The sequence below is a fragment of the Panthera pardus genome, unplaced genomic scaffold (assembly GCF_024362965.1).
Source record: "Panthera pardus isolate Hobbes unplaced genomic scaffold, ASM2436296v1 HiC_scaffold_8, whole genome shotgun sequence".
Classification (NCBI taxonomy): domain Eukaryota; kingdom Metazoa; phylum Chordata; class Mammalia; order Carnivora; family Felidae; genus Panthera; species Panthera pardus.
In genome coordinates, this window is record NW_026527013.1 from 18,350,619 (window position 1) to 18,374,047 (window position 23,429).

The following is a 23,429-nucleotide window of genomic DNA, read 5'->3' on the forward strand; positions in this document are numbered from 1 at the left end:
TTATCTCAGCAACTTAGATGGTAGAAATGGACTACTTGAAAAAGGCAAAAAATGTTCAAGGAGGAAACTTTTTTAAAAAGAAATACACGCTAATAACTTGAATTAAATCTGATAACCTAGGGGCACCTGAGTGGCTCAGTTGGTTGGGTGTCCAACTTTGGCTTAGTCATGATCTCACACACAGTTCGTGAGTTCGAGCCCCACATTGGGCTCTGTGCTGACAGCTTGCAGCCTGTTTCAGATTCTATGTCTCCCTCTCTCTCTGCCCCTAACCCACGCACACTCTGTCTCTCTCTCAAAGATAAATAAACATTAAAAAAAATTTTAAAAATGGGAGGGGGGATGGGCTAAATGGATAAGGGACATTAAGGAATCTACTCCTGAAATCATTGTTTCACTATATGCTAACTATTTTGGATGTAAATTTTAAAAAATAAAAAATAAAACTAAAATAATAATAATAATAATTAAAAAATCTGATAACCTATGTGGGGAAGAGAACCACACCAAGACAGCCTAATAAGTTGGCCAAAATGTAAATCCACAAAAAAATATATCAAAAGAACATTGATAGTTATTATTAAAATTATTATGCCTCTAACTTGCTGATCAAGCTAATATTCTGTGAGATATATAAATACAGCAATTTTTTTTTGAGGAGAGTGAGTGAGGGGCGGGGGGGGCGGGCAGAGACAGATACAGAGAGGAGGGGTGAGCTCACTCCATGGGGGACTCAAACTCACCAATAAGCTCACGACTTGAGCCAAAATCAGGTGCTTAATGACTCAGCCACCCAGGTGCCCACAAATAGTTATATTTATGCAGGGGTTCCCTGAGACCTGAAAATTATTTCAAGTACTCCTTCAGGGTAAAAAAGATTGGGTAAAGCTATCTCGGAGTTTACTTTTTTCCTTAGGAAGGCTTTCCACAATCTAGAATTCCAAAAACTTTCTATACTGTCTTTTAATGGTTTTATTGTTTTGTTTTTATCTGACTCTTTCACCTATCTGGTATTAGGAGAGGTATCTGACTTTATTTCCAAGAAGAGTAGTAGACTGCCTTACTCCACTAATGAAATATATCCTTTCCCCACCTATTAGAAGAGCCACCTTCATCCTATACCTGGTATCTATCACAGCTGACCCTGGAAGAACATGGCAGGGGCTAGGGGCACGAACTCCTTTGCAATCAGAAATCAACATATAAAACTTTTGACTCCTGTGAAACTATTAAAAACCTGTTGATTAGAAACCTTACTGATAACTAAAACTATCAACATATATTTTATATGTTATTTCTATTATATATTCTTATAATAAAGTATACAGGGGCGCCTGGGTGGCTCAGTCGGTTGGGCAGCCGACTTTGGCTCAGGTCATGATCTCGCGGTCCCTGAGTTCGAGCCCCGCGTCGGGCTCTGTGCTGACAGCTCAGAGCCTGGAGCCTGTTTCAGATTCTGTGTCTCCCTCTCTCTGACCCTCCCCCGTTCATGCTCTGTCTCTCTGTCTCAAAAATAAATAAACGTTAAAAAAAAAAAATTAAAAAAATAAAAATAATAAAGTACACAAAAAGATGTCATTAAGAATATCGTAAGATAAATTTTCAGTACTGTACTGTATTTCTCAAAAAAAATTTGTATAGAAGCCGACCTGTGTAGTTCAAACCTATGTTGTTCAAGGGTCAACTATATTCATAATATATGCAGACATACATATGTAAATGTGTGTTCTACACCCTTGGCCAAGTCCCAACTGGTGGGAGACTGAGGTTGCCCCAGGGGAGAATTTTGCTTTGTATCCTTAACTTCTTGGCTTAGAGCACCCTGAGAACTATTTCACCTTCCCTAAAAGTTCTCTTTTACATTAATTCTTCTGTTGCCTGATTCTGTTTGCTTTCTCTCTTAGCAATTTCTCAGATTTAGTGATTTTTTTTTTTTGAGAGAGAGCCAGCGCTTGTGCGAGCGGGGGAGACAGGCAGAGGAGGAGAGAGAGAATCTTAAACAGACTCTATGCTGACACAGGGCTTGATCCCACAACCCTGGGATTATGAGCTGAAATCAAGAGTCGGACGCTGGGGGGTGGGAGGGAGAGGAAAGTGAGTGATGGGCATTGAGGAGGGCACCTGTTGGGATGAGCACTGGGTGTTGTATGGAAACCAATTTGACAATAAATTTCATATTAAAAAAAAAAAGAGCTGGATGTTCAACCAACTGAGCCACCCAGGTACCCCGGATTTAGTGGTTTTTTGATGGCACTTGTTTTTTCCAGCACTACTTTTTTGAAAGTATTTTTTAAGTTACTTAGAATGAAGAAAATATGTGTTCTTATGAGTCCAACATATTGAACCTATCTCATGGATTTATTATTATTTACACTTCTTTTATTTACAGGGGTTTTGGAGAACGACAATGAAGTTAACAGGTGACTTCAATCAGCCATCTTGAAAACAAAGTCTCAAACACTTTAAACTCAAATCCCAAACCATTTGTATCCCCCTCCTTTTTTTATTTAAATGTTTACTTATTTTGAGAGTGAGAGAGAGAGAGAGAAAGAGTGAGTGCGAGCAGGGGAGGGGCAGAGAAAGTGAAGGCAAGGGAGAATCCCAAGCAGGCTCCATGATGTCAGTGCAGAGCCTGATTTGGGGCTCGATCCCACAAACTGTGAGATTGTGACTTGAGCTGAAATCGAGTTAGACACTAAACCAACTGAGCCATCCAGGTACCCCCTTCCTTTTTTTTTTTTTTTTTAAAGTAAGTTCTACATCCATGTAGGGCTTGAACTCATGATCCCAAGATCAAGAGTCACATGCTCCGCATGCTCTACCAACCGAACCAGCCAGATGCCCCATCCCAAACCATTTAATCTTATGAAAAAAGAAGTCCAAGCTGTAAATAACAGCAGAATAATTTCTTAAACCAAAAAGCCAGCCTTCTCTTATCTACCTTTCCTGTACCCTGCCCTCCTTCCTTACAAAGAATGGAATAAACAATGACTGCATTCCTGTGTGCCAGATGTTTTCTGGTCTATTATCTCATTCAGTCTCACTAAACAGTATTATCCCTATTTAACAGATGAAAAACCTAGGGCTGGAAAAATTTACATGTCAAGCCAGATCTAAACCCAAGAATACAACTCCAGACCCATGTTCTTCCAATATACCTGTCTGCATCCCTAAGGACTAAAGGTGCCTTCTATCTCACCAGACACACCTCTCCACCCTCTTGCCCCTCAGTCACATTCTACTCCCTTTCCAATTCTCTTAGTGGAAAAAGCATTGAGGGCAAAATGAAATAGAACCACAAGAGACAATAGCAAGAAAGGAGCATTTGTAAATGGAGCATACTGTTAGTTTCATATGAGGAACCCCTAAAGAGGCACTTTTAAATTCTTGGCAAATTTATTAGTTCCTCCTCTTTCTGTAAGCTCATTATCAATTAGCATTATTTCCTGAGAATTATAAACAGTAAATGAAGACCTGGAAATCTATAAGTGACCTGAGTCATGGAACCATACAACTAAAGGAAGATCACTAAAATAGATCACATCCATTTTAAAATAAGTTCCAAATGTCATGCTTGTAAGTAATGAGAAAAGATAAGCCCCTCCTATGTTCTTGATCTACCCAGGGTGACACAGACAAAAGGGAAGCTTCAGTTACACACAGCTATGTCACATCCGAGCCCAGTCCCAGAAGACCTCTAATTTCTGTAGTTTAATTCTCCAAAGCAAATGGCAAGTATCTGTGATGGTTTCAGTTTATGGTAGCTGCAAATATTTTTAGTCTGTACTATATATGAAAGCCATTGTGTTAAATAAAATGTTTCAAAACAACACAGAATATTCCCTTAGTGAAAATAACCTCAGATATCTGTATATAGATGTGATGTTCCTACTAACCAAAACCCTGATGGCAAATAAAATCTACTAAATAGGATGCACCTCAACATCTCCCTTTTACCTGAACCTGCTGTGGCTGTTGAACCTGAATCTGCTGTTCTTGTTGAGTTTGTGGCTGAACACTGGTGGTGACTGGACAGGCAAGTTCAAGTAAAGACCCAGCCACTTCGGTGCTGTCTGTATAAATGCAGTTCCCACCCTGTTGGTACACCATGGTAGTGGTAGCTGTCTGCTGGAACTCCTGAAGGGCTTCTGGCCCCTTAGAGGCTAGTGAGTCCAGAAATTCCTTCATCCTGTGCTGCGGGACAGACCGCGCCTTTACTCGGATGTACTCTTCAAAGGAAATGGTGTTCTCCAGAGAATTATTCATATTGCAGAGTCCTTAGGGTTCCTAGAAATAAAAATAAATGGTCAGAAGTCAAAATTATGCTATTGTTTTCATATTTTGAAATGCACACAGCAGTCAATCACTTTTGCATCAGAGTGGAATATTCAGGGCAGCTGTATACAGGAATCCAAAATACAGTAATTTATTATACCACCTTATTATTTTTTTAAGTTACCCATGTTTAAAAATTGCTTCTATAAACATTTCTTAAACTATCACACTGAAAACAAAAAACAAAGGCATGCGTCACAGTACTGGATGAAACAGGCTGAAAACACACTCTCCACCCAGCACTAGGCCAATGCCATCTTCTCTGCAGAGCCAAGCACTGGACAATAAAAGTCACATGCAAAACTATTGTGATCATCACAGAGAGGACGACCAAGGAAGCCAGGAGCAGGGATTCCTACTGACATGTTCAATTTCCACCGCCAACTATGTCCTATAGTAAAAACATGTATGTCACTTAGCTGTAGCAAGACCTGAGAAAAAGGGGATAAATACTTCATCTCCCACCAGAAACACCAAAAATCCCAGTTTGCCATATATTGCTCACATAGTTTTGCAGCATAGCTTACTTGTCAGAAGCATGGATTTTGGAGCTAGCTTGCCTGGGTTCAAATCTCAGCTCAATCTCTCTTTAGCTTTGAAACACTAGACAAGTTAGTTAACCTTGGTTTTGTGTATAAAATGGGGATAAATAAAATAGTATTTACCTTACAGAGTTGACATGAAGATTAAATATAAAACTCTGAGAAAAGTACCTGACACAGACAGTACTATATAAGTGCTAACTAATATTAAAATTAGTGGGTAAAGTTGAATAGTGCTTTAAATAATAACTAGGTCACTCCTAAAACTCAGAAATCAATTCTGCAAATTTTTCATCAGGGTATTTACCCTAAGAATTAATCTGCAGGGGTGGATAGTAATTCTCAACTACCTGGGGGACAACCATGCAATCTATCTACGGACTATTGGTGGCCTGCCACTGCTGATTTCATATCATTCCCTCCCCTCTGGATCAGAACCACCTCCAGAACAAAAGCAGCAGCAGGATATGAGGGTCACACAAACCAAGTGAACATTTTTGCCAGAAAGGACTCTTATCAATCGCAAATGGAAAAGTTATTTGTTTCCCTGAACCATTAAAGAAAGGCTAGAAGACTAGAAAGGCATCAACACTAGAAATATCAGTCTCTCTTTCACTGCCCAGATGTTCTGCCTTATGTTACAGATATAAGGCATATGGGTAATCATCTTATCTCTTCCACCTGGCTCTAAACTCCTGGCACACAAGACTGTGTCCTGATCCTCTCAGATGGCTGACACATGGTAGGTGCTTCATATGTATATGTACGTGTATATGTATATGTTACATTTGCAATTCAATGTAGAACAAGAAGGATTATGGCTCTTTGTTCCTGTAACATCTGTAACTTACAATTATAAATGTTAAGCTGTTCCTGTAACATCTGTAAGTTACAATTGTAAATGTTAAGCTTTCTCCCGGTAAATGGTCAGTATACACCCTGGGAAAAGGGCCTATATATCCAAGACAAGCGTTGAGACCAGAGAAAACATATGATCCTTACTGCTATTAAGTTACTAACACTGGCAACATTTCTGTGGGACACTCTAAGTATAGTATACAAGTTATATTTGGGTGCTTTCCCTACATAGTTGACACAACAGTAAATCTTTTATAACTATGCATATAATACATTGCAAATATATTTCTCCATAAATAAAGAACAGCACATATACCTTATCCTGCCTAAAATCAAACCTTAACCCACTACTCTGAGGAGAGCCTCTACATCTCAGGACACCCCAAACGCAAGAGTGCAAAGAAAAGCAAGCACAGGCCAGGTGACTGCAAAGTTAAAATCTTTGTTGAAGACCTCTAATCTCCTGAAATACAACTCGTTTGTCCCTTTCCCACTTCTCTTCTTGACCACTTGCCTTGCTCTGTTCTCCCTTCTTGCTCTCTGCTGCAGGGGAGTTGAAAATTAGGAGGTCTGCTGTAAGACTTCAAAATTAAGCTCTCAACAATGACCATGATACAAGTGAATAAGAACATCACCAAGGCCAAACACCCCATCCTTCTGTTACCTATTCAGAGCAGGCCATTCCAGTGTAGGTGACCCACAATCACTCACCACACTGGCACAGAATGTGTCAAATCTCCCTTCTGATAAGAGCATCATGACTAGAATTTCCTTCTGAAGAAGGCATCTCTCATAATATAGACCCAATAACATCACAAAATTCACATGTGACTCTAAATACCTCATCATATCTACCCTTCTGCTCAAAAAGGGACAAAGAAGAGCTATATGAATAGCAATTAACTGATTCTGTACCATGCTGGTACATATTTCAATTTTCTACCTCCATTACAGAAGAATGGCAGAGGCCAACTGAAATTTACACTTCCCCAAATTTATTTTCAACAATTACATTCCCATAAAATACTGACACCGAATTCTGAAGACTGTCTGCACTGGAATCATCGCTACTGTGTGAAAGCAATTTTTTTTAAAAATATGGGTAACCATGGGGCAAAACATTTTTTTGTCTCAAATCTGGGAGAAAAGAAATACACACAATTAAGAACCAAAAAAATTGCAAAATAAGTTAATAGAATCAGAAAACCTTCACACAAATATTGCTTGGTAAAGGCAGTCCCTAGAAACTTCCTAGTGACTTATTTTCCTTCACTCTTTCAAGTTTCACTAATGAGGATGCTTAAGCTTTATCTGAAGTCTAATATTAAATATAAAGGGAGACTACACTAACTTCTTTTCCTAGAAACAAATTTTCTTCAGTTTCCAGGGTAGAATTACAACTAGTTTTTTTATTTTTGTTTCTTTGGCCGGGGGGGGGGGGGGGGGGGGGGGGGTGGAGAGAGGGGCAGGCAGTAAAAGGAACACATCCATTTTCTAAGGAAAAAATATTCATCAAACAGTATAGAAAAAAAAAAAAAAACAACCAAAAACAAAACACCTAAGTATGCTTTGTTGATCTACCAATTTGAAACACTGACCTGTCCTTCAGGAAAGGTAAGTTTAGGGCTTTTAAATCACCCTCCTGTCACCAACCCCTGCCAATCTCATTGTTATTTTTGCCAATGTTCACTTTCATACCTTTAAACCTTTATTTATATGTAGACTTACTAATTTTAGAGTATCTCTAGACCTCCCACTAAGATTAAGAAATTAAAGTGCCATGTCCTCTATTTTTTAATTAAAGAAAATTTTTTTTATTTGAGAGAGCAAGCACGAGCGGGGGAGAGGGGCAAGGGAGACAGACTCCAAAGCAGGCTCCATGCTCAGCCAGACCCGGGGCTTGATTCCATAACCGTGGGATCATAACCTGAGCCAAAATCAAGAGTCAAATGCTCAACAGACTGAGCCACCCAGGCGCCCCCATACCACATCCTCTATTTTCGACAAACATTTAGCAAAGTTGAATATAGCTTGTAATTAATCAACCTTTTAGAACACAGCATTTCATACCAAATTAAACTCAGGACATATTTGTTTAAAAAATCCAGGTTCCAAAGATGATAAAACCATTCTCCTCCAAACAAATCCCGTATTTCCAGAATACCACCTTAAAAAAAAGTCAATATAAGAAAATCTAATCCAGCTATAAATTTATTCCAGTAACGACAAGTAAGACAGATGAATAGTCATCTCCCAGAAATGGAATAAAAGCTTGGAAATGTATCTTCTATAAAGCCTCAAAGTTCATTCTTTAAGCTTTCATTAAACACACACACACACACACACACACACACACACACACACACACACAGAACACCAATAGCCTGAAGTAGGTAAAATTCTATAAAACTTAGAAACTGTTGATAAAAGCTTATTAACAGGGGCGCCTGGGTGGCGCAGTCGGTTAAGCGTCCGACTTCAGCCAGGTCACGATCTCGCAGTCCGTGAGTTCGAGCCCCGCGTCAGGCTCTGGGCTGATGGCTCAGAGCCTGGAGCCTGTTTCCGATTCTGTGTCTCCCTCTCTCTCTGCCCCTCCCCCGTTCATGCTCTGTCTCTCTCTGTCCCAAAAATAAATAAAAAAAAAAAAAGGCTGAAAAAAAAAAAAAAAAAAGCTTATTAACAGGTATTCATTCTATTCTTCTGTATCCTTGTGAAAATCTTTCAAATAATTTATGATAAAAAACACCTTCTGTATTTTAAGCAGTTTAAACTACAAAGTATAACACACTCTACAGCGTTCCAAGCTTAGAGCCTAAGTCAGTGGAGCTTCAAGCAGAAGCAGCCATTGCTTCCCAATTCCCATTGCTTTTTTCTTTCACTAAGCCCCTAGAAGGTTCTTCACCAACTCTGTACAAATCCACATAATCACTTGAGAACCACTGAGATCAGAGGTAGCTAAAAAATATTAACCAATAACGGATTCAATGGAGAACTTAAAAAATTTTTTTTTAAGATTTTATTTTTAGTAATCTCTACACCCAATGTGGGGCTTGAACTCAACAACCCAGAGATCAAGAGTTGCACGATTTACTGACTTGAGCCATCCAGGAACACCCTGGAGAACTTAAAAATTTAATAGAAAAGGTCAATTTGGAAGAACATTCCTATCTGCCCATTCATACAGACTACAACACACATGGCTTCATTTCTTGTCCTTTTAACCTGCTCACTTGGCACTATCCACCAGACTGACACACCCCAATAATGAAAATACACTAAGTCAGCATTTGACCAGACACAAAAGTGATGCTTACAAGGCGCGGTGGAGGGAAAGCTTCAGAAATATATTTAAATATTTTAGGTTAATCAGTGAGTTTAAGAAAAAAAAGAGAGAGAGAGAGAAATTAAACACATTTTCAATAGTGGTGATGGTTTCTTCTTTTTTTATGCTCCAAAAAAGTCCTCCCTACCATTAAAATCAGGTCATTATTCACCTACAATTTTTTAATTTCCAGTGTAATTTTTTAATAAAATGCTTTGATCCATTTAAAATTTATTTTGTATAGGTAAAAGTCTAACTATATTTTTTCCAAAAACAACTTGTCCCTCCTGTATCATTTATTGAATTATTGAAATTCCTTTGCCCACTGACTTGATATGCCACTGTTATTATATGCCAAATTTCATATAAAGTCTCCTAAGGATTTAGTGTGATTCTACAGATCTTTCTTTAACATGGTAGCTTAAAAAAAAAAAAAAAAAAAAAAGGATGTTAATACCTGGAAGATTCCCTGCCCCCTGAACATAATGTTTGCTTTTTAAATTTAACAACACAGAAGCACATTATGTGTGAAAAAGGAACCAACACAATTTTATTTACATATACCAGTATTATTTATCCATATGAGAGAACAAAAAAAAACAAAAAAACTGCATCTAAATGCTAACAGTAGTTAGTTATGCCTTGGTGGTAGAATCAGAGGACTTAAATTTCTTCCTGTTGAATACTCTCCTGTATTTTCTACAATTTATATTAAACCAAAAGAAAATTAAAAAGTAATATTTTTACACAGTGATTTACCACAATAACAGTAACACACACAACAATTCTGGCTGATCATAGCGTGCTTTTCCCCTCAAAATCTGAAACTCTTAAAAAACAAAATCATCAAGCACCATAAGTTTGCATAATAATGAAAATTGTTAACTTCTTCAAGATGCTGCTCACAAGAAACACAAGGGTGAGCCTTGGTAATACAGAAATGGATAAACTTAATGAAACTCCTTTCAAAGAAGCAAGATTCTTAATTAGCTCCAAGTCAAAGGCTTGGTGGGAGCAGTAAATAAACAGAATAATTAAAATACTTCAGAAAAACATGAAGCTGGAGGGAGAGTTGAGTACTCCCAATTTCTGGGCATTAGAAAAGGGAAGAGAGGAAAACACTTGGGACCTCATTGGTGTAGGAGAGTCTGTAAACAAGCATTTGCTTCTGAATACTTTTAAGAATAGCCGCTTTGCAAAACAATATGCAAATCCCATACCAACAGGCCTAGGAAATTTTCACTTGTATGCACCCATTAATCACTAGTAGTTCCCTTACACCACTTTCTAGTAGGAGCGTAGTACAGTGCCTGACACAGATTTAGGCCCTCAATGTATCAAAGTGATCATTACTTTTATTATTTTATCACTAGAACACAAGAAGATATGATGAACAAAGGTTATTCCAAAGCAACAATCTATTACATTTTCATAGGTCTCTTTGCGAATTTTTTTCAATTTATGTTCTAAGGGAAGGCCTAAGTACTCACCAGAATCATCCTTTCTTGGGTCTCCTCAAATTTCTGATACCTCTTCCCAGCTCCCCATGCAGCTCCACAAAGTGGGTCTTGAATATGAGATGGACTAAGAGAAGAAACTCTGAGCTGCCTCAGAGCCCTGCCTCTTCCTGTTTACCCAGTCAGGTTCTCGGGCCCCGCTTATGGTTCGTTCGCATCTACTCTAGCAATAGCTCCTCATAGCTTTTTAAATCTGGTTTGAAGAACACATTCACATTAAAAAAGAAATCAATTTCTATTTTAAGGAATTACAGTCACATTTGTTCTAATTAACATAAAGAGTCATTTCAAAGAAGCAAATTGGGAGATACACCTCTATTCTTAAAGATACTAACCCAATACAGAGTTTGTGATAAGCTATTATCTCATTGGGCCATTCACCTGTTCCATACTTTTACCAGAGGAGACCCTGATTTAGGGGCATTTTTGCCATGGTTCTATTTTTGGACAACACACTTTCAACCAGAAACATAAATTTACATTCCCACCAAAGATCAATGGGCTGTAAACTGGCACAACCATTTGCATTAACTAATAAAGCTGACAATATCCTTTCCACATAACTCAGCAATCTACCCCTAGGTATATGATACACACATATACAAAGGTACTTACACAAGAATGTTCATTGTTTATAACAGTTGCAAACTGGAAGGAATCTAGATGTCTATCAATAGTAGAATCGATAGATAAATAAATTATGGTATAGTCACACAGCTGAATACTATAAAGAAACAGGAATAAATGAACTACAGCTGCACACAACATGGATGAATTTCACAATGCTAAAAGAAGGAAACCATAAAATACAGCATGATTCCACTTACAAAAATTCAAAAGCAAATAAAACTACACTGAGGGATATGAAGGTGGTAAATAAAAAGAAAAATAAAGAAAGTGATTATCACAGAAGTCAGAATTGTAATTATCTCTAGTGGTTGAGAAGCTATGACCAGGAAGGGACCCATGAAGGGTGCAGGGGGCTGGCACTGTTCTATTTCTTGAAGAGGTGATAGTTACACAGTGGTTCACCTTATAACTTTTCATTAAATTTTATACAGATCATCTGAATTTACTGATAGGTATTTCAAAAAGCAGAAAAAGCTTTCTGATACAGCCCACAAGCTCTACCTACAATTTTGCTCTAGCCTCAAGTGTGACATCAAAGGTTCATTCTTTTCCCCTTTTCAGCAATGCAAGAAGTTAATCTATCATTTCTTCATGCAGCCACAACCAGAAATCACAATCCAGTGTGACAAATGAAGCATTTAAGCGAAGCCTAGAGAAGACTTAAAACATCTGTAACAAAATCAGGGCAACTAAGTACAAAGTAACACAAAAGAACAGGTGTTTGTGTAACATCTCATTCTAAGGTTAAGAAATAAAAGACCTCTGCCAATAAAGGGTCGCCATTTAAAAAGTAGACAAGCAAGCATGGCACACGGAGGACAAAACACAATTGATTAAATTAAAACCATGCAAGCTTGAGGGAAGAGATCCTTGATTCTGAAGCTGTCATGATAGACACCTAGAGCCCCTGACATTTGGTTACCTTTTTGGAGCAATTCAAATCCACAAAAAACATGAACCATTATTTTATCTTTTCTGTGAAATGGCAACATAAAATTGGAAAGGGGAGGTGGAAAGGCAAAAGGTTCCTGAGAGGTACACAAACTATTCATCACAGAAGGCTGGAAGTAGGACATCTCCTAATAGGCAAATTGAAGTTAATGAGCTTACAAAAAAATATTATCTACAAATACCAACTTAAAAGACAGATCTCAAATTTAACAGTTAAAAACAAAGGTGTTCCGGAACAAGCAGGCCTAAAAGGTATATTTAAATTTTAAGTGCATCTTAAACTTCACTGCTTTTATTTCAATCATTTAAGTTCCTTAGAAAAGCTGGTGTGTCCTCATGCTAAAACCTGAAAGTTGCGCTGGCTTACACTTCAAGAGAAGAAAATTGTTCAAGCAGTAAACTGTTACTGGATTCAAAGATGCAGTTCTCCCCCATCTTCAATTTTCCAGCACTTAGCAGTTTCTGTCAGACAGCACCCAGAATGATTGGCAGGATTTGTAATGTTTCAATATTACTAGGAAAAAGACTGCACACATATTTTCAGCATATGAATGATTTTAACTCACCAGTCACCATGTTGCATGTATTTCTGCTGCTTGTCCTGAGTTCTTAAGACTTGTAACATTCTGAAGAAGATAGAACAAAGAAGTTCTTTCCATCCTCAGCCTCTTTTTAAATTTTAACTTTGTTCTTAAAATACAGTATATTAAAAAGAACTACCCCCATCATTATCAGATTTCCTAATTTTACTTGCCCTTAGCTCCGTTTTCCTTAAACTTCATTAGGCAAGACTGTAAAACTGATGTCTTGTTTTAGAAAAAAAAAGTGCATTTTTCTCTAAACAAACCTAGAACTCCCCTAGCACTGGAACTAAAACAAAACAAAAAGCTGAAAAGGATTGAAATTCTACATCAAAAGTGACTTTTGTAGTAATACATGAACAGATTTTAGAAATTTCTGTTGGGGAACTGTGTAATAACAAAAGAAGGCAAAGCAGATTCTCAGGTCGTTCCAATTTTGTCCTGGGCAACTTTTTGGCTGCGCGATAGCGGGGCCCTCCCTTAGTCTAACAGAGTACAAGTAAGCCCCTCCCACCTACACAGAAGAAAAGGTTGCATTTAAGGATTTAAAGTGGCATTTAGAGCTCGGGTAGTTTCACGTCCACAGAAGAGGATCCCCTTCCGGAGCGCACAGAGGTGACGTGTAGGAATTGCGCTTATGGAAGAATTACTTTCCAATGACAAGAAAGCAAGTACCGCCGAAAGGCCTTAAAGGATTAACCTTCCCTCTCCAGCACAAAGCACCAGAACAAGGTGAGGAAACTCAAAGGGGCTCGCTGCCCTCACAAACCTACAGGGTTCTGTTTCAGAAACAGGGCAGCACCTTTCCCGCACATTGGCCTCAAGTCACTGCATTCCTCCAGAAGAACGAGCAATCTCGCCCGCCTCTTAGAGGAGCGGAACCGCAAGACTGCAAAGCCGGTTGGTTTCTCCCCAGGCCTAGGCCATGGCGGTCCGGGGACGTCACCAGAGCAGGAAGGGCCCAACCCACAACCTTCCTCACACTGCGAACCGCCCGCCAGCTCGCCGCCGCTCCACGCAGCAGAGGTGTCCCGCGCGTCCTCGCGGCGGCGGCGCAGCCGCCACCCAACAGCGGGGCGCGCGCCCCGAAGCCGGGGGTCGCGGGCGGGCGCGCGCCACAGAAAGCCGCTCTTTGCCCAAGGGCCGCAGCTCCAGGAGCCGAGATATCCGGACCGGGAACGCGCACGTCGGCGGCCACGCGCACCGGGAGGGCCGCACAGCGCGCGCGCGCCCGTGTATAAACAGGGCCGAGCGCGCCCGAGCACCAGTGCGCGTTCGCGCGCCGCGCCCACCCGAGTCCCCGACCTGCCTGTCTTACACCCCACAAGGGGCGGGGGCGCGCGAGCCCAGGGACATTCTCCACTCCGGAGCCGCCCCGAGGTCTCTTGGGCCCAGAGGCAGCGGCCCGCCCGCCCCCGCCCGCCGTTGTGTGGGGTGGGCCCGCTGTCTCAGGCCCGTAGGTTCGCCGCATCCCTGCCCCCACTGCAGCCCTCACCCGGCGACGTCGTCGCCGCCGCCGCCGCCGCCGCCGCTCTACCCGCCGGCCCCACCGCACCGCTGGGGGCCCCGGTTCCGCCGTCGCCGCTCCAAGATCGACAGGATTTTCCCCTCACAGCTCCCTGGGCGCCATCTTACATTCAACCCTCACAGCCAATGGGTGCCGAATGCCCCTCTCGCGATAACCGAAGCGTCGGATCCCGCGAGAGTTGAGGCTGCCTCCTGGCCAAACTTAAAGGGAACGCTTCTGCCGAGGCTAGAGGCCTGGCCTCGGGCCCCAGACACCGCAAGAAGAGCCTGGAGTGTAGGGCGGAGCGCCCCGCCCTCGGACGCCCCTCCGTGCTGGGTGGAGCCAGGGCCGGAGATTGGCCTGGAGTTGGAGCCTGGGCTGGTTGGGGCTCGAAACTTGCTGTCTGGACCAACCTTCAGCAGCCATCCCAGGCCTCCTTCAGTTGCGCAGCCCCACGTGGGGCGGGGCCCGGTCTCTTGCTTAAGGTAGCGCCCATAGCCCCAGATCTAGGCCCTGCGCCCCCATACCATAATGCAACCTGGTAAGGCCTTAGTCACTTTCCAGCAGGAGTCCTTAACATTTGGGAACCCCCTCTTCAATCTGCTGTCATCCTAATCCAGCCTTCCGCAACCCAGTCCACCTTAAAGCAGGCCTTGGGTAGCCTTGTGTTTGTATACAGGGAAAATGTGGAGGGTGTTAAAGCTGCAGGCACACGTGGGCCTCACTTGTAGCCCACACTGCCCCAGAGGGCAACCATTCTCCTGTAGACTTCCTTTAAAGGGCCTCAGGGCCCTTGCACTTGTTTCTCCTGCCCTGGCAAACATCTTGGTCCTTAGGGGTTCCCTAAGGAGTCACTTCTTGAGAGTAGTCTAAGGCACAGACTTGGGTCAGGAATTTCCTCCAGCCTTGCAGTCCCCAGGGAGATCTCTCTTGCACAGTGCCTAGTCACTCTCTGTCTCCCCAACTAGGTGGTCATCTTAGAAGGCAAACCACAGAAGTCTTCCTCGTCTCATTGTGCCTGGCACATAGTAGGTACTCGATAATTATTTGCTGAATGACTGGATGGAGAACCAAGTCTGTTTTCATCTGCCTAGGCACACAGGCGGACATAAACCTTCCAGATCCCTCTAGCACAAGGTTCCTAACAGTAGAACAACACCCAGATCCTGCCAGTGCCTCTCAGACCAGATGCAGAGGATTTCAAATCAGGCAGGCCCAGGCTCCTGCCCTTGAGCGCTAGAAATGCAACAGTGGTTTCAGAGCTGTCCGTATTGCTCAGTGTGCATTGCACCTCCTCCCTACCCCCAGCAAATCTCTAAGGTCCTCAGAGATTGGAAGTGCAGACAGATAACACACAGACTCCAGGGAATTTAGCTGTTCTTTATTGACATGGAGTCTGGGTACCCCTAGCTTCCAGAAGGATGAGGTAGGTCCATGGGGCTTCCTTACAGCTCACACCTTTCCTGGGTCCTCCTTCAGTGTGACAGTCCGGTTGAAGACAAGCTGGATGGCAGAAGGGGAAGAATGACAACCAAGCCAGAACCAGACTAGAAGGCCCAGACCTCACTGGATCCTACCCTCACCTCATCCCTGAGGAGCTGAGGGTCAGAACACTCAGGTTCTCAATAACTTTATGATTGTGAGTAGGGGACTGATGGCTCTGGGCCTCCATTTTATAAAGATTATAACCACCACTATGGCTGACCCCTACACCTTGAGGAGTAAGAAAGCCAGGGTCCATACAAAATTTTGTGCATGGACCTCCGAACCCATTTCCTCATCAGTAAAACATGAACCCCAACTCAGTTAACTAAGGGAATGTTGGCAAAGTAAATGCCACAGTAAATGGCTGCCACAAGTGCATTGTTGTAGAAAGGGCAAGCAGGTAAAAAGCACCTGTCCCTGGCAGCTGTCTGGATCCACGGAGAAGTAGCCAAGCCGCTCAAACTGGAACTTGTCAAAGGGCTTTGCCAGGGCCACAGAGTAGTCCACTAACGCTGCCTCCACCACTTGTAGCGATGCCTGTGGGGAGGGAACTCAGGTGGCCATCCAGCCAGGGAGACCCACCACCCTCACCTTACACCCCAGGAGCCTACCGGGTTCAGGTCACTTAAGAATCCACCAGGCACTTCAGCAGGATCTTCAGGGTTCTTGTGCTGAAATCTGCAGCCAGAAGAAGGTCAGACTCCAGCTGGGTAGCCACAGCAGGCAATGCCCATCTTGTATCTGCCCGCACCCCAGCTCTGTTCACTCACAGTCGCTCATAGAGGCGAATTTCACATGTCAGAGGCTGTGACACCCAGTGAATAAAGGCCTTGGGCTTTTCTCCAGCATCTGCCCGTCTACAGGTTACCTCCAGGCTCTCGACACAGCCACTGGGACCCTGGAAGTCAAGGGGCCTGCAATTAGACCTGGGAACCACTAAAAGGACTGGAAGCTGCACGTACCCAGATCCTCCCTGCAGCAGGCACTGAGGTAGGAAGACTGCAGCCAGCTCTCACCTTGACAACATGCTGCAGCTCGATGACGTAGCCTGTATGCCTCAGGCCCACAGGTTGGCCCCACGCCAGGCGCTTATAGCCTGGTTCTGGCTCCTAGAGGTAGGAAGTGATGCAGACACAAGAGACTGAATGGGTCAAATAGATACAAGAGGCTTCTCCCCCATCTCTATGTCTGGCAGGGACTGACTCATCTGAAGTAAGAAGTAGGTGGGCTGACAGAAGAGGATAAAGGGACCTCAGGACTGGGCTTAGCAGCAAACAGTACCCTCCACACCCACTTACTTCCTTGAAGTCAGTCCTTTCAATGAAGACTATGGGTCCAAAGGGAACCTGATGGAAGCCCTTGGTCTCATCAGCTGGGAAGTTGGGCACCTGGATGTCTAAGGACTATAGCAGGAGATAGGTGTCTGAGTCACACTAGGCACTGAGACCCCCCATGCCCAGACCCAGGTGCACCACCCCCAACACACACACACGCACACACGCACGCACGCATGCACACATTGAGGCATACCTACCTTGGCAGCAGGAAAGTTGGTAATGATGACCTGTAATGGTTCCAGCACAGCCATGGCCCGTGGGGCTGTGTCATTCAACACATCACGCACGCAGGCTTCTAGCAGATGGGGTTCCATTGTGGTCTGTGCCACTGTCACCCCCACCTAGCAGGAAAGATCAGCATCAGTCAGCAACACCGCAAATGCTGTCCTCAATCCCTACCTGCCCACCAAACCCACTGGGCTATACCCGAGCACAAAAGTTGTTGATGGCCTCAGGCGGGAAGCCCCGCCGACGTAAAGCTGTGAGCGTGAAGAGCCGTGGGTCGTCCCAATCCCTGTGGGCAAGGAGGTGGTGAAAAGCCCTTTGGCAGTACATGCCACTAGTACCGCCAACGTATAATGAGGCAAACGATTACACCTACCGCACAGCACCAGCTGCCACAAGCTGGAGAATCTTCCTCTTAGACACAATAGCATAGTGAAGGTTGAGACGGCCATACTCCCACTGAACAGGGCAATACACATCCAATGCATTGCACAGCCAGAAGTAGGAAGAGCGTCTGGGGTGGGAAGGGAGGGTCAGGTCTGGCCACCTCAGACCAGACAGACACCACAGGAAGGGCTATTAGAATCCCACTGGCCCTACCCACCCATGGGCCCAGCTCCCTCACCGGGCCTGGAATTCCTTGGTGCAGAGTGAGTGGGTGATGTGCTCGATGGAGTCACAGAGGCAGTGTGTGTAGTCATAGGTGGGATAGATGCACCTGCAGGGCATAGGCAATGGGCCCCACCATCCAACCCCACTCTGCCCTACCCATGGCCCACCACCCCACTCTACAACTCCACAGCCCCACCCCATGCTCACACCCACCAGGTATCCCCCGTGCGATGGTGTGGTGTGTACTTGACTCGATAGGCCACCGGGTCCATCTTGCCATCCTCCATCACCAGCTTCATCCGCAGTGTGGCCTCACCCTCTGCAAACTTGCCCTTGCGCATTGCCTGACAGGAGCAAGGCCTCAGGCTGCCTCTCAGCACAGAGGCATCTCTTTCTCAGCATCCTGACCCACAAAGATCCGGCTGCTTCCCCCACCCCCCAAATCCCACCTCAAAGAGCAGCAGTGACTCCTCTATAGGACGGTCCCTCCAGGGTGAGGGCAGGGAGTTGTGGCCTTTGAGCTCCTCTCCTCTCTGGTGGCACACATACGCCTGGCCCCTATGGGGAAAAGGTGTGAGCACCCAAGATAGCTATGTCCTGGGCAGCCTGCCTGGCTCTACATCATGGACCTGGCCTCACCTATGGATGAGCTCCACAGCCCAGGCATACAGCTGGTCAAAATAGTCAGAGGCATATGTCACCTTGTAAGGTGTATAACCTGGGGCAGAAAAAGGAACAATGTGAACATCCAACCAGGGATACCCAATGGCAAGCCATAGCCCAAGAAAGACCACCAGGTCTTTCTTCCCAGGCCTTGCCCAGCCCATACCCAGCCAGGCCACCATGTCGCAGATGGCAGTGAAGAACTTTGCTTCCTCCTTCTCAGGATTGGTGTCATCAAAGCGCAGAAAACAGATCCCACTGTTGGCCTAGGAGAGTCACAGAATATGTGAATTCTCACATCATTAGCTCCCAAAATCCAACTCGTTGAAATGAGCTCTCCCAGGTCAGAATTGAAATGCCTTCAGAAGTTTCATTCATCCTCTGTATCGAAATGCCTTAAACAAGGAATCTTACACCAACTCCAAACAGCCTCTTTCTAAGCCTGAGGGGTTGCACTGGGCATTTCCCCAAAGCTGAACTCACTGTCTCACCCAGAACTTTTCCCCAATAAGCCCAATGGATTCCTAGCTACCTATCACATATGTGATTCTCCTCCATGGCCTTTGTCTGCTCTGGAAACATTATAGGAGCAGAAGGAAAGGCAAGGACACTTTTCTGGTATCCAATCAAGGGAGCAGCAAGTGGTCACCCTGATTGCCAGATTCCCACACACTCACCTTGGCATAGCCAAAGTTGAAATTGATGGCTTTGGCATGTCCTATGTGCAGGATTCCATTAGGTTCTGGTGGGAACCGGGTACGTACCTGAGATAAAGAAAATGGGAACAGAGAAATTAAACCAGAACTCAAGACTACTATAAAGCAACAGATGCCCCTTGCCAGGGAGGCTCTGGTGATAGGTTGGATGGGGCAGCATGAAAGCAGCCCAGGCCCTCTGGCAAGTGTTGATGGCACTAACTTTCCTGCAGTACTTCCACACACCTGTCCTCCAGTGATCTCCAGGTGCTGCTTCAGTAGATCCATGGTATGTGGAGTGGTCACATAGCCTGGGGTTTTGTAGTTCTCACCTGCCAGGGCCAGAATAAACCTGAGGACTGGGCTGCAGCCCAATGCTCCATACTCTGGATGTAAGAGTTGCTCACCCTCCCCAGGGTTTTGATTTGCCTGCTCACCAGGCTTGTGGAACTTAAGTGCCTCCCCTCGGAGCTGCTCCATCAGAGACAGGGTCTGACCAGCAGCCTCACCTGTGAAGAATAGAACAAGGAAAACTTAATCCTCTGATCCTCTAAACACAGCTAACTATCCCATTCAGCTCAGGGAGTTGCCTCTCAGTACTACCTACATCCTGCAACCAGAATAGAACCAAGCAGGCCCCTCTTTCCCTAACCACAGAGATAAGATACAGAGCCAGACTTCTCAGTTCTCCTCATACTAGTCTCTGGGTAATGGGAACAAAGGAAACACCAGGAATTCCAGTCTGGCAGCAGAAGGCAGGGTGATGAGTATGCTAATGGCCTAAGGAGACTAGGCTGTAAGGACCTATCAGGTGAAAGCCCAGAAGTCAGGGAGCTGAATCAGACAGAAACCTCAAGTCTCTCACCATTCTCTACCACATCCTTTGCTGTCCTCCGGTCTTTTTCTTCTGGCCGAGCTTTTGACACCTGAGAGAAGCCCAGAAATTGGGTCAGGGTCTCTCCTGGTCTTGGGATCACTGGAGTCACATACTCCCTTCGCCAGCCTGAAGTCTCAGCCCACCCCACCTCATCCCCAGGGACCCAGGACCATACTCAGCCCCACCTTGGGCTTCTTCTCTAGATCATTCTCCGTCTTGGGCCCCAGAAGGTGAAGGACCTGAGCAAAAACCAGAGTCAGGGCTGAAACAGGAGTGTTCTCTTTCAAGAAGCACCTGATGGAACCTGCCCACCCACCTAAGGGCTTCCTGGCCTGCCTACAAGCACTGCCTTGAAAAACCTACCTAGCCCATCCCACTTCTGCTCCTCACATGGTTTTGCTGGCCTCAAATGCTCTGTTCCCCCTGAGAGTCCAAAAACTGGTAGCAAAACAGGTAACAAAAACTGCCATTTACAGAGAGTAACTGTGGGCTCAGCATCAAGATAACAATCTACCTCAGCCATCAGCCGCTTGTGATTCTATGCCATCATCCTGAGATGAAGGCACCCCTATTACAATATAAGGCAACTTATCACCCCTATTTACAATATAAGGCAACTTAAGTCCGGAGTAAAGAAACTCACCCCAAATTAGGCACAATCCAGAGGCCCAAGACTCTCACTGCCCACCAAGGTGCTGCCCCTCCACACCAGGCTCTACTATCCACCATCAGAATATGGACAGTGTCTCTTCCCCTCCCACTCCCAATTACCCCTCAGTGGACTTTAGGCACTGTCCATGGCAGGGTCTTTGCCTGCTTCAGCTCAAGGAGTTGCCCACCTGCATGTCTACTTCGTGCTTGATCATTTTGCCATCTGCCCACTTGAGCACAGCCCGAGCCTCTCCTAGAAACATGGGCACAAGGAGCTGCAGAAAGGCCAAGAAGGACACTTCCCACCCTCCTTCCTTGAAAAGGTCCTGGTTGACCTCAAGAACCAGAGCCTGGGACCAGCCAGACCACTGTTTTTTGGTTTGTTTTTTTTTAATGTTTGTTTATTTGAGAGGGGAGAGGGGCAGAGAGAGAGGAGAGAGAGAATCCCAAGCAGGCTCTGTGCTCACAAACTGTGATATCATGACCAGAGCCAGAATCAAGGGTCAGACACTCAACTGACTGAGCCACCCAGGCACACCACCACCTCCCCCAACCAGACCACTTTTAAGATGCTCTATTCCTCCCTCTTCTCTCTCACTTACACCCAGAAAAAAAGGCATGATCAGAGAGAACAATATAGTCCCTTGACACAGGCCCTACTCACCCATCAGCAGTCCCATGTTGAAACGATAACGTTCCTCCAAGAGTTGGGGCCGGTGGCGATTTATGGCGGCCTCCACCTGCAAGAAAGCCAAACCAATGTGGTTCAGAAAAGCGTTCTTCAGAAATGCACTAGGCACCCACAGTCTCACCCTGGGTCTGCCTGGGTGAAGAAGAGGAGCCACTCCTTTCCAGGATCAGCACTAAGGAGGTACCCAATGCCTAAGGAAAGACTCACAGCCTCCTCAATCTGCTCTGGGGTCACCATGACACCCACACCGCATTCCTGCTCAAAGTCCTGGGTGTTGATGGGGTCCAGGGGATGACTTCGCACATACTCAAGGGCAGCTGAGAAAGAAGAATCAGTGAGTGACATCTCAGCTCCAAGAAGTAGGTAGACAAGGCCTTACCTACCCCGATGAAACCCCAATCACAGTTTTGCCTCCTCAGAGGTTAAGCCTTGCACCACCCTAGAGAAGCCCTGAGACCACAGTTAAGAGGCTTTCCCTCAGACCTACACTATTCCCCAGTCAGTCTCACCAGGGGTGGCCCTCTCCATCCTTCAGTGCCAGGGCCTGGGTTTAGAGAGGAGTGCAGTATGAAGCATCTAGAGAATGCTGGGGCACTTGACAGAAAGGGCAGACAGCGGTCTTGGCTAAAGGGAGGAGTTGGAGGTGGAAGTGGGAGGACAGGCAGGGGTCTCACCGCTCAGCTGGAGCTCGGTGTGGATCTTCTTATTGGCTACATAGCTCACAAGAAAAGAGAGACGCCGGGGATCCCTGAGTCGGGATGCCAAGCCATAGAGCAGGGTCCCGGTGGCTTTGTCGATGGTGGAGCCCAGAGTCTGCTGCGCCTGGGAGTCCGAGGAGATTCAGGAGAGAAGCCCCACGCCCAGTAAGAAAAGCCTGAGTTAGACAAGTTTGGTAGGTCAGGATCGGGATCGGGACCCAGCCCGGCTTTGGGGCACAGTCGACAGCCCAGGCCAAGGACAGAGGGACTCGCACCTGGGTCGCCGCCTCGCGCAGCTGCGCGCTCAGAGCCGTGTTCTTGAGCGTCTCCCGGGCCTTGTGCTCGCTCAGGCCAAGGCCGGTGAAGAGCGACAGGGAGTCCAGGGCCGCCATCGCTGGCACACCGGAAACCGAAAGAAAACTTTAGGGCCAATCTGCACGTTGGCATTAGCCCACTGACCAATAAGAGAGCGAAGCCGCCAGGGAAAGCCAATGGTAGCCTTCCTGAAGGGAGGGGGCGGGCTCGCCAGGGTCTTCAGCGCCCTTTAAAAGGCAGAGCCGGCCCAAACCCGCCTTTCCGGGCGCTTCACTTCCGTTTTTGCGCTCGCGGTCTTTTGCGGAGGTTAAGGGGTAGAGGGCGATAGGACTTTAAGGGAGATTTGCCGCCGACCTGGAGGGAAGGTGCTCAGCACAGAAGCAGGAGGTAGAAGCAGGCATGGCCCTTTGCTTTTCCATTTTTTTCCTTCAGCCCTGGGAACCTTGGGACCATCCTAGTTCCGTTGTTGGGAGCTATTGCGAGTCCCTGTCACATTTCTGACGTAACAGCTTTGGAGTTGTCATGGAAACAGTTGAGCTAAATGAAGCCCGGGAAATCCAGTCAAGATAAAGCGCGGGCTCTGTAAGTCTGGCACTTTTCAGGCGCCCACCTAGACACACCTGGTCAGGAGAGAGAGGGGTTTGGGCCAGGAAGCACCTCGTAGATGTTCTGTAATGATTTGGTTTTAAAATCTTCTGTCACAATTACCCTCCCCTTTCAAAGCATGCAAATGTCACGAAAACCACCAGCAAGTTAGACCTTGAAAACCATCTGCAAGTGTTTGACAAGGCATTTTACTGAAGTTGGGATAGGGTGGGGCAGATGAAATACTGTCTTGAGGATACCTATTGTGCTTGGGAGGGTCTCGCCACAGTCTCTCACTGGACTTCTAGGACCTGCTGAGAATGGGGCTAAAACAGAACAGTCTGTTTTCTTT

At 45.3% G+C, this 23,429-nt stretch overlaps 2 protein-coding genes across 8 annotated transcripts in view; both read right to left on the reverse strand.

Moving 5' to 3' along the window:
- The window catches only part of QRICH1 (glutamine rich 1), a 52,413-nt gene extending 38,065 nt beyond the window's left edge, over nt 1-14,348 (reverse strand). Inside the window, exons 1-4 of one of the 7 annotated variants that reach the window (XM_019416788.2) lie at nt 14,232-14,347; nt 12,722-12,781; nt 10,548-10,767; nt 3,958-4,287 (exon numbers count right to left, since the gene is read on the reverse strand). In XM_019416788.2, the coding sequence (XP_019272333.1) occupies nt 3,958-4,266 (309 nt within the window). In that variant the 5' untranslated portion in view covers nt 4,267-4,287; nt 10,548-10,767; nt 12,722-12,781; nt 14,232-14,347. Of the gene's footprint in view, nt 1-3,957; nt 4,288-10,547; nt 10,768-12,721; nt 12,782-13,505; nt 13,619-14,231 lie in introns of those variants that run through there. The other 6 variants (XM_019416786.2, XM_019416789.2, XM_019416791.2 and 3 more) reach the window with 6 other exon arrangements.
- A 1,255-nt stretch (nt 14,349-15,603) lies between these two features.
- On the reverse strand, nt 15,604-22,602 carry QARS1 (glutaminyl-tRNA synthetase 1). The gene is made up of 24 exons (XM_019416792.2): nt 22,453-22,602; nt 22,154-22,301; nt 21,687-21,796; nt 21,453-21,528; nt 20,977-21,041; nt 20,323-20,376; nt 20,126-20,186; nt 19,698-19,769; nt 19,507-19,592; nt 19,243-19,329; nt 18,732-18,831; nt 18,542-18,620; nt 18,352-18,460; nt 18,116-18,246; nt 17,916-18,008; nt 17,667-17,804; nt 17,492-17,579; nt 17,263-17,406; nt 17,027-17,131; nt 16,745-16,837; nt 16,499-16,626; nt 16,340-16,406; nt 16,140-16,265; nt 15,604-15,746 (listed from the first exon to the last, which is right to left on the reverse strand). The coding sequence occupies exons 1-24, from the start codon at nt 22,567-22,569 to the stop codon at nt 15,696-15,698; spliced, it is 2,328 nt and encodes a 775-aa protein (XP_019272337.1). The 5' UTR covers nt 22,570-22,602; the 3' UTR covers nt 15,604-15,695.
- Between the last annotated feature and the right edge of the window lie 827 nt (nt 22,603-23,429).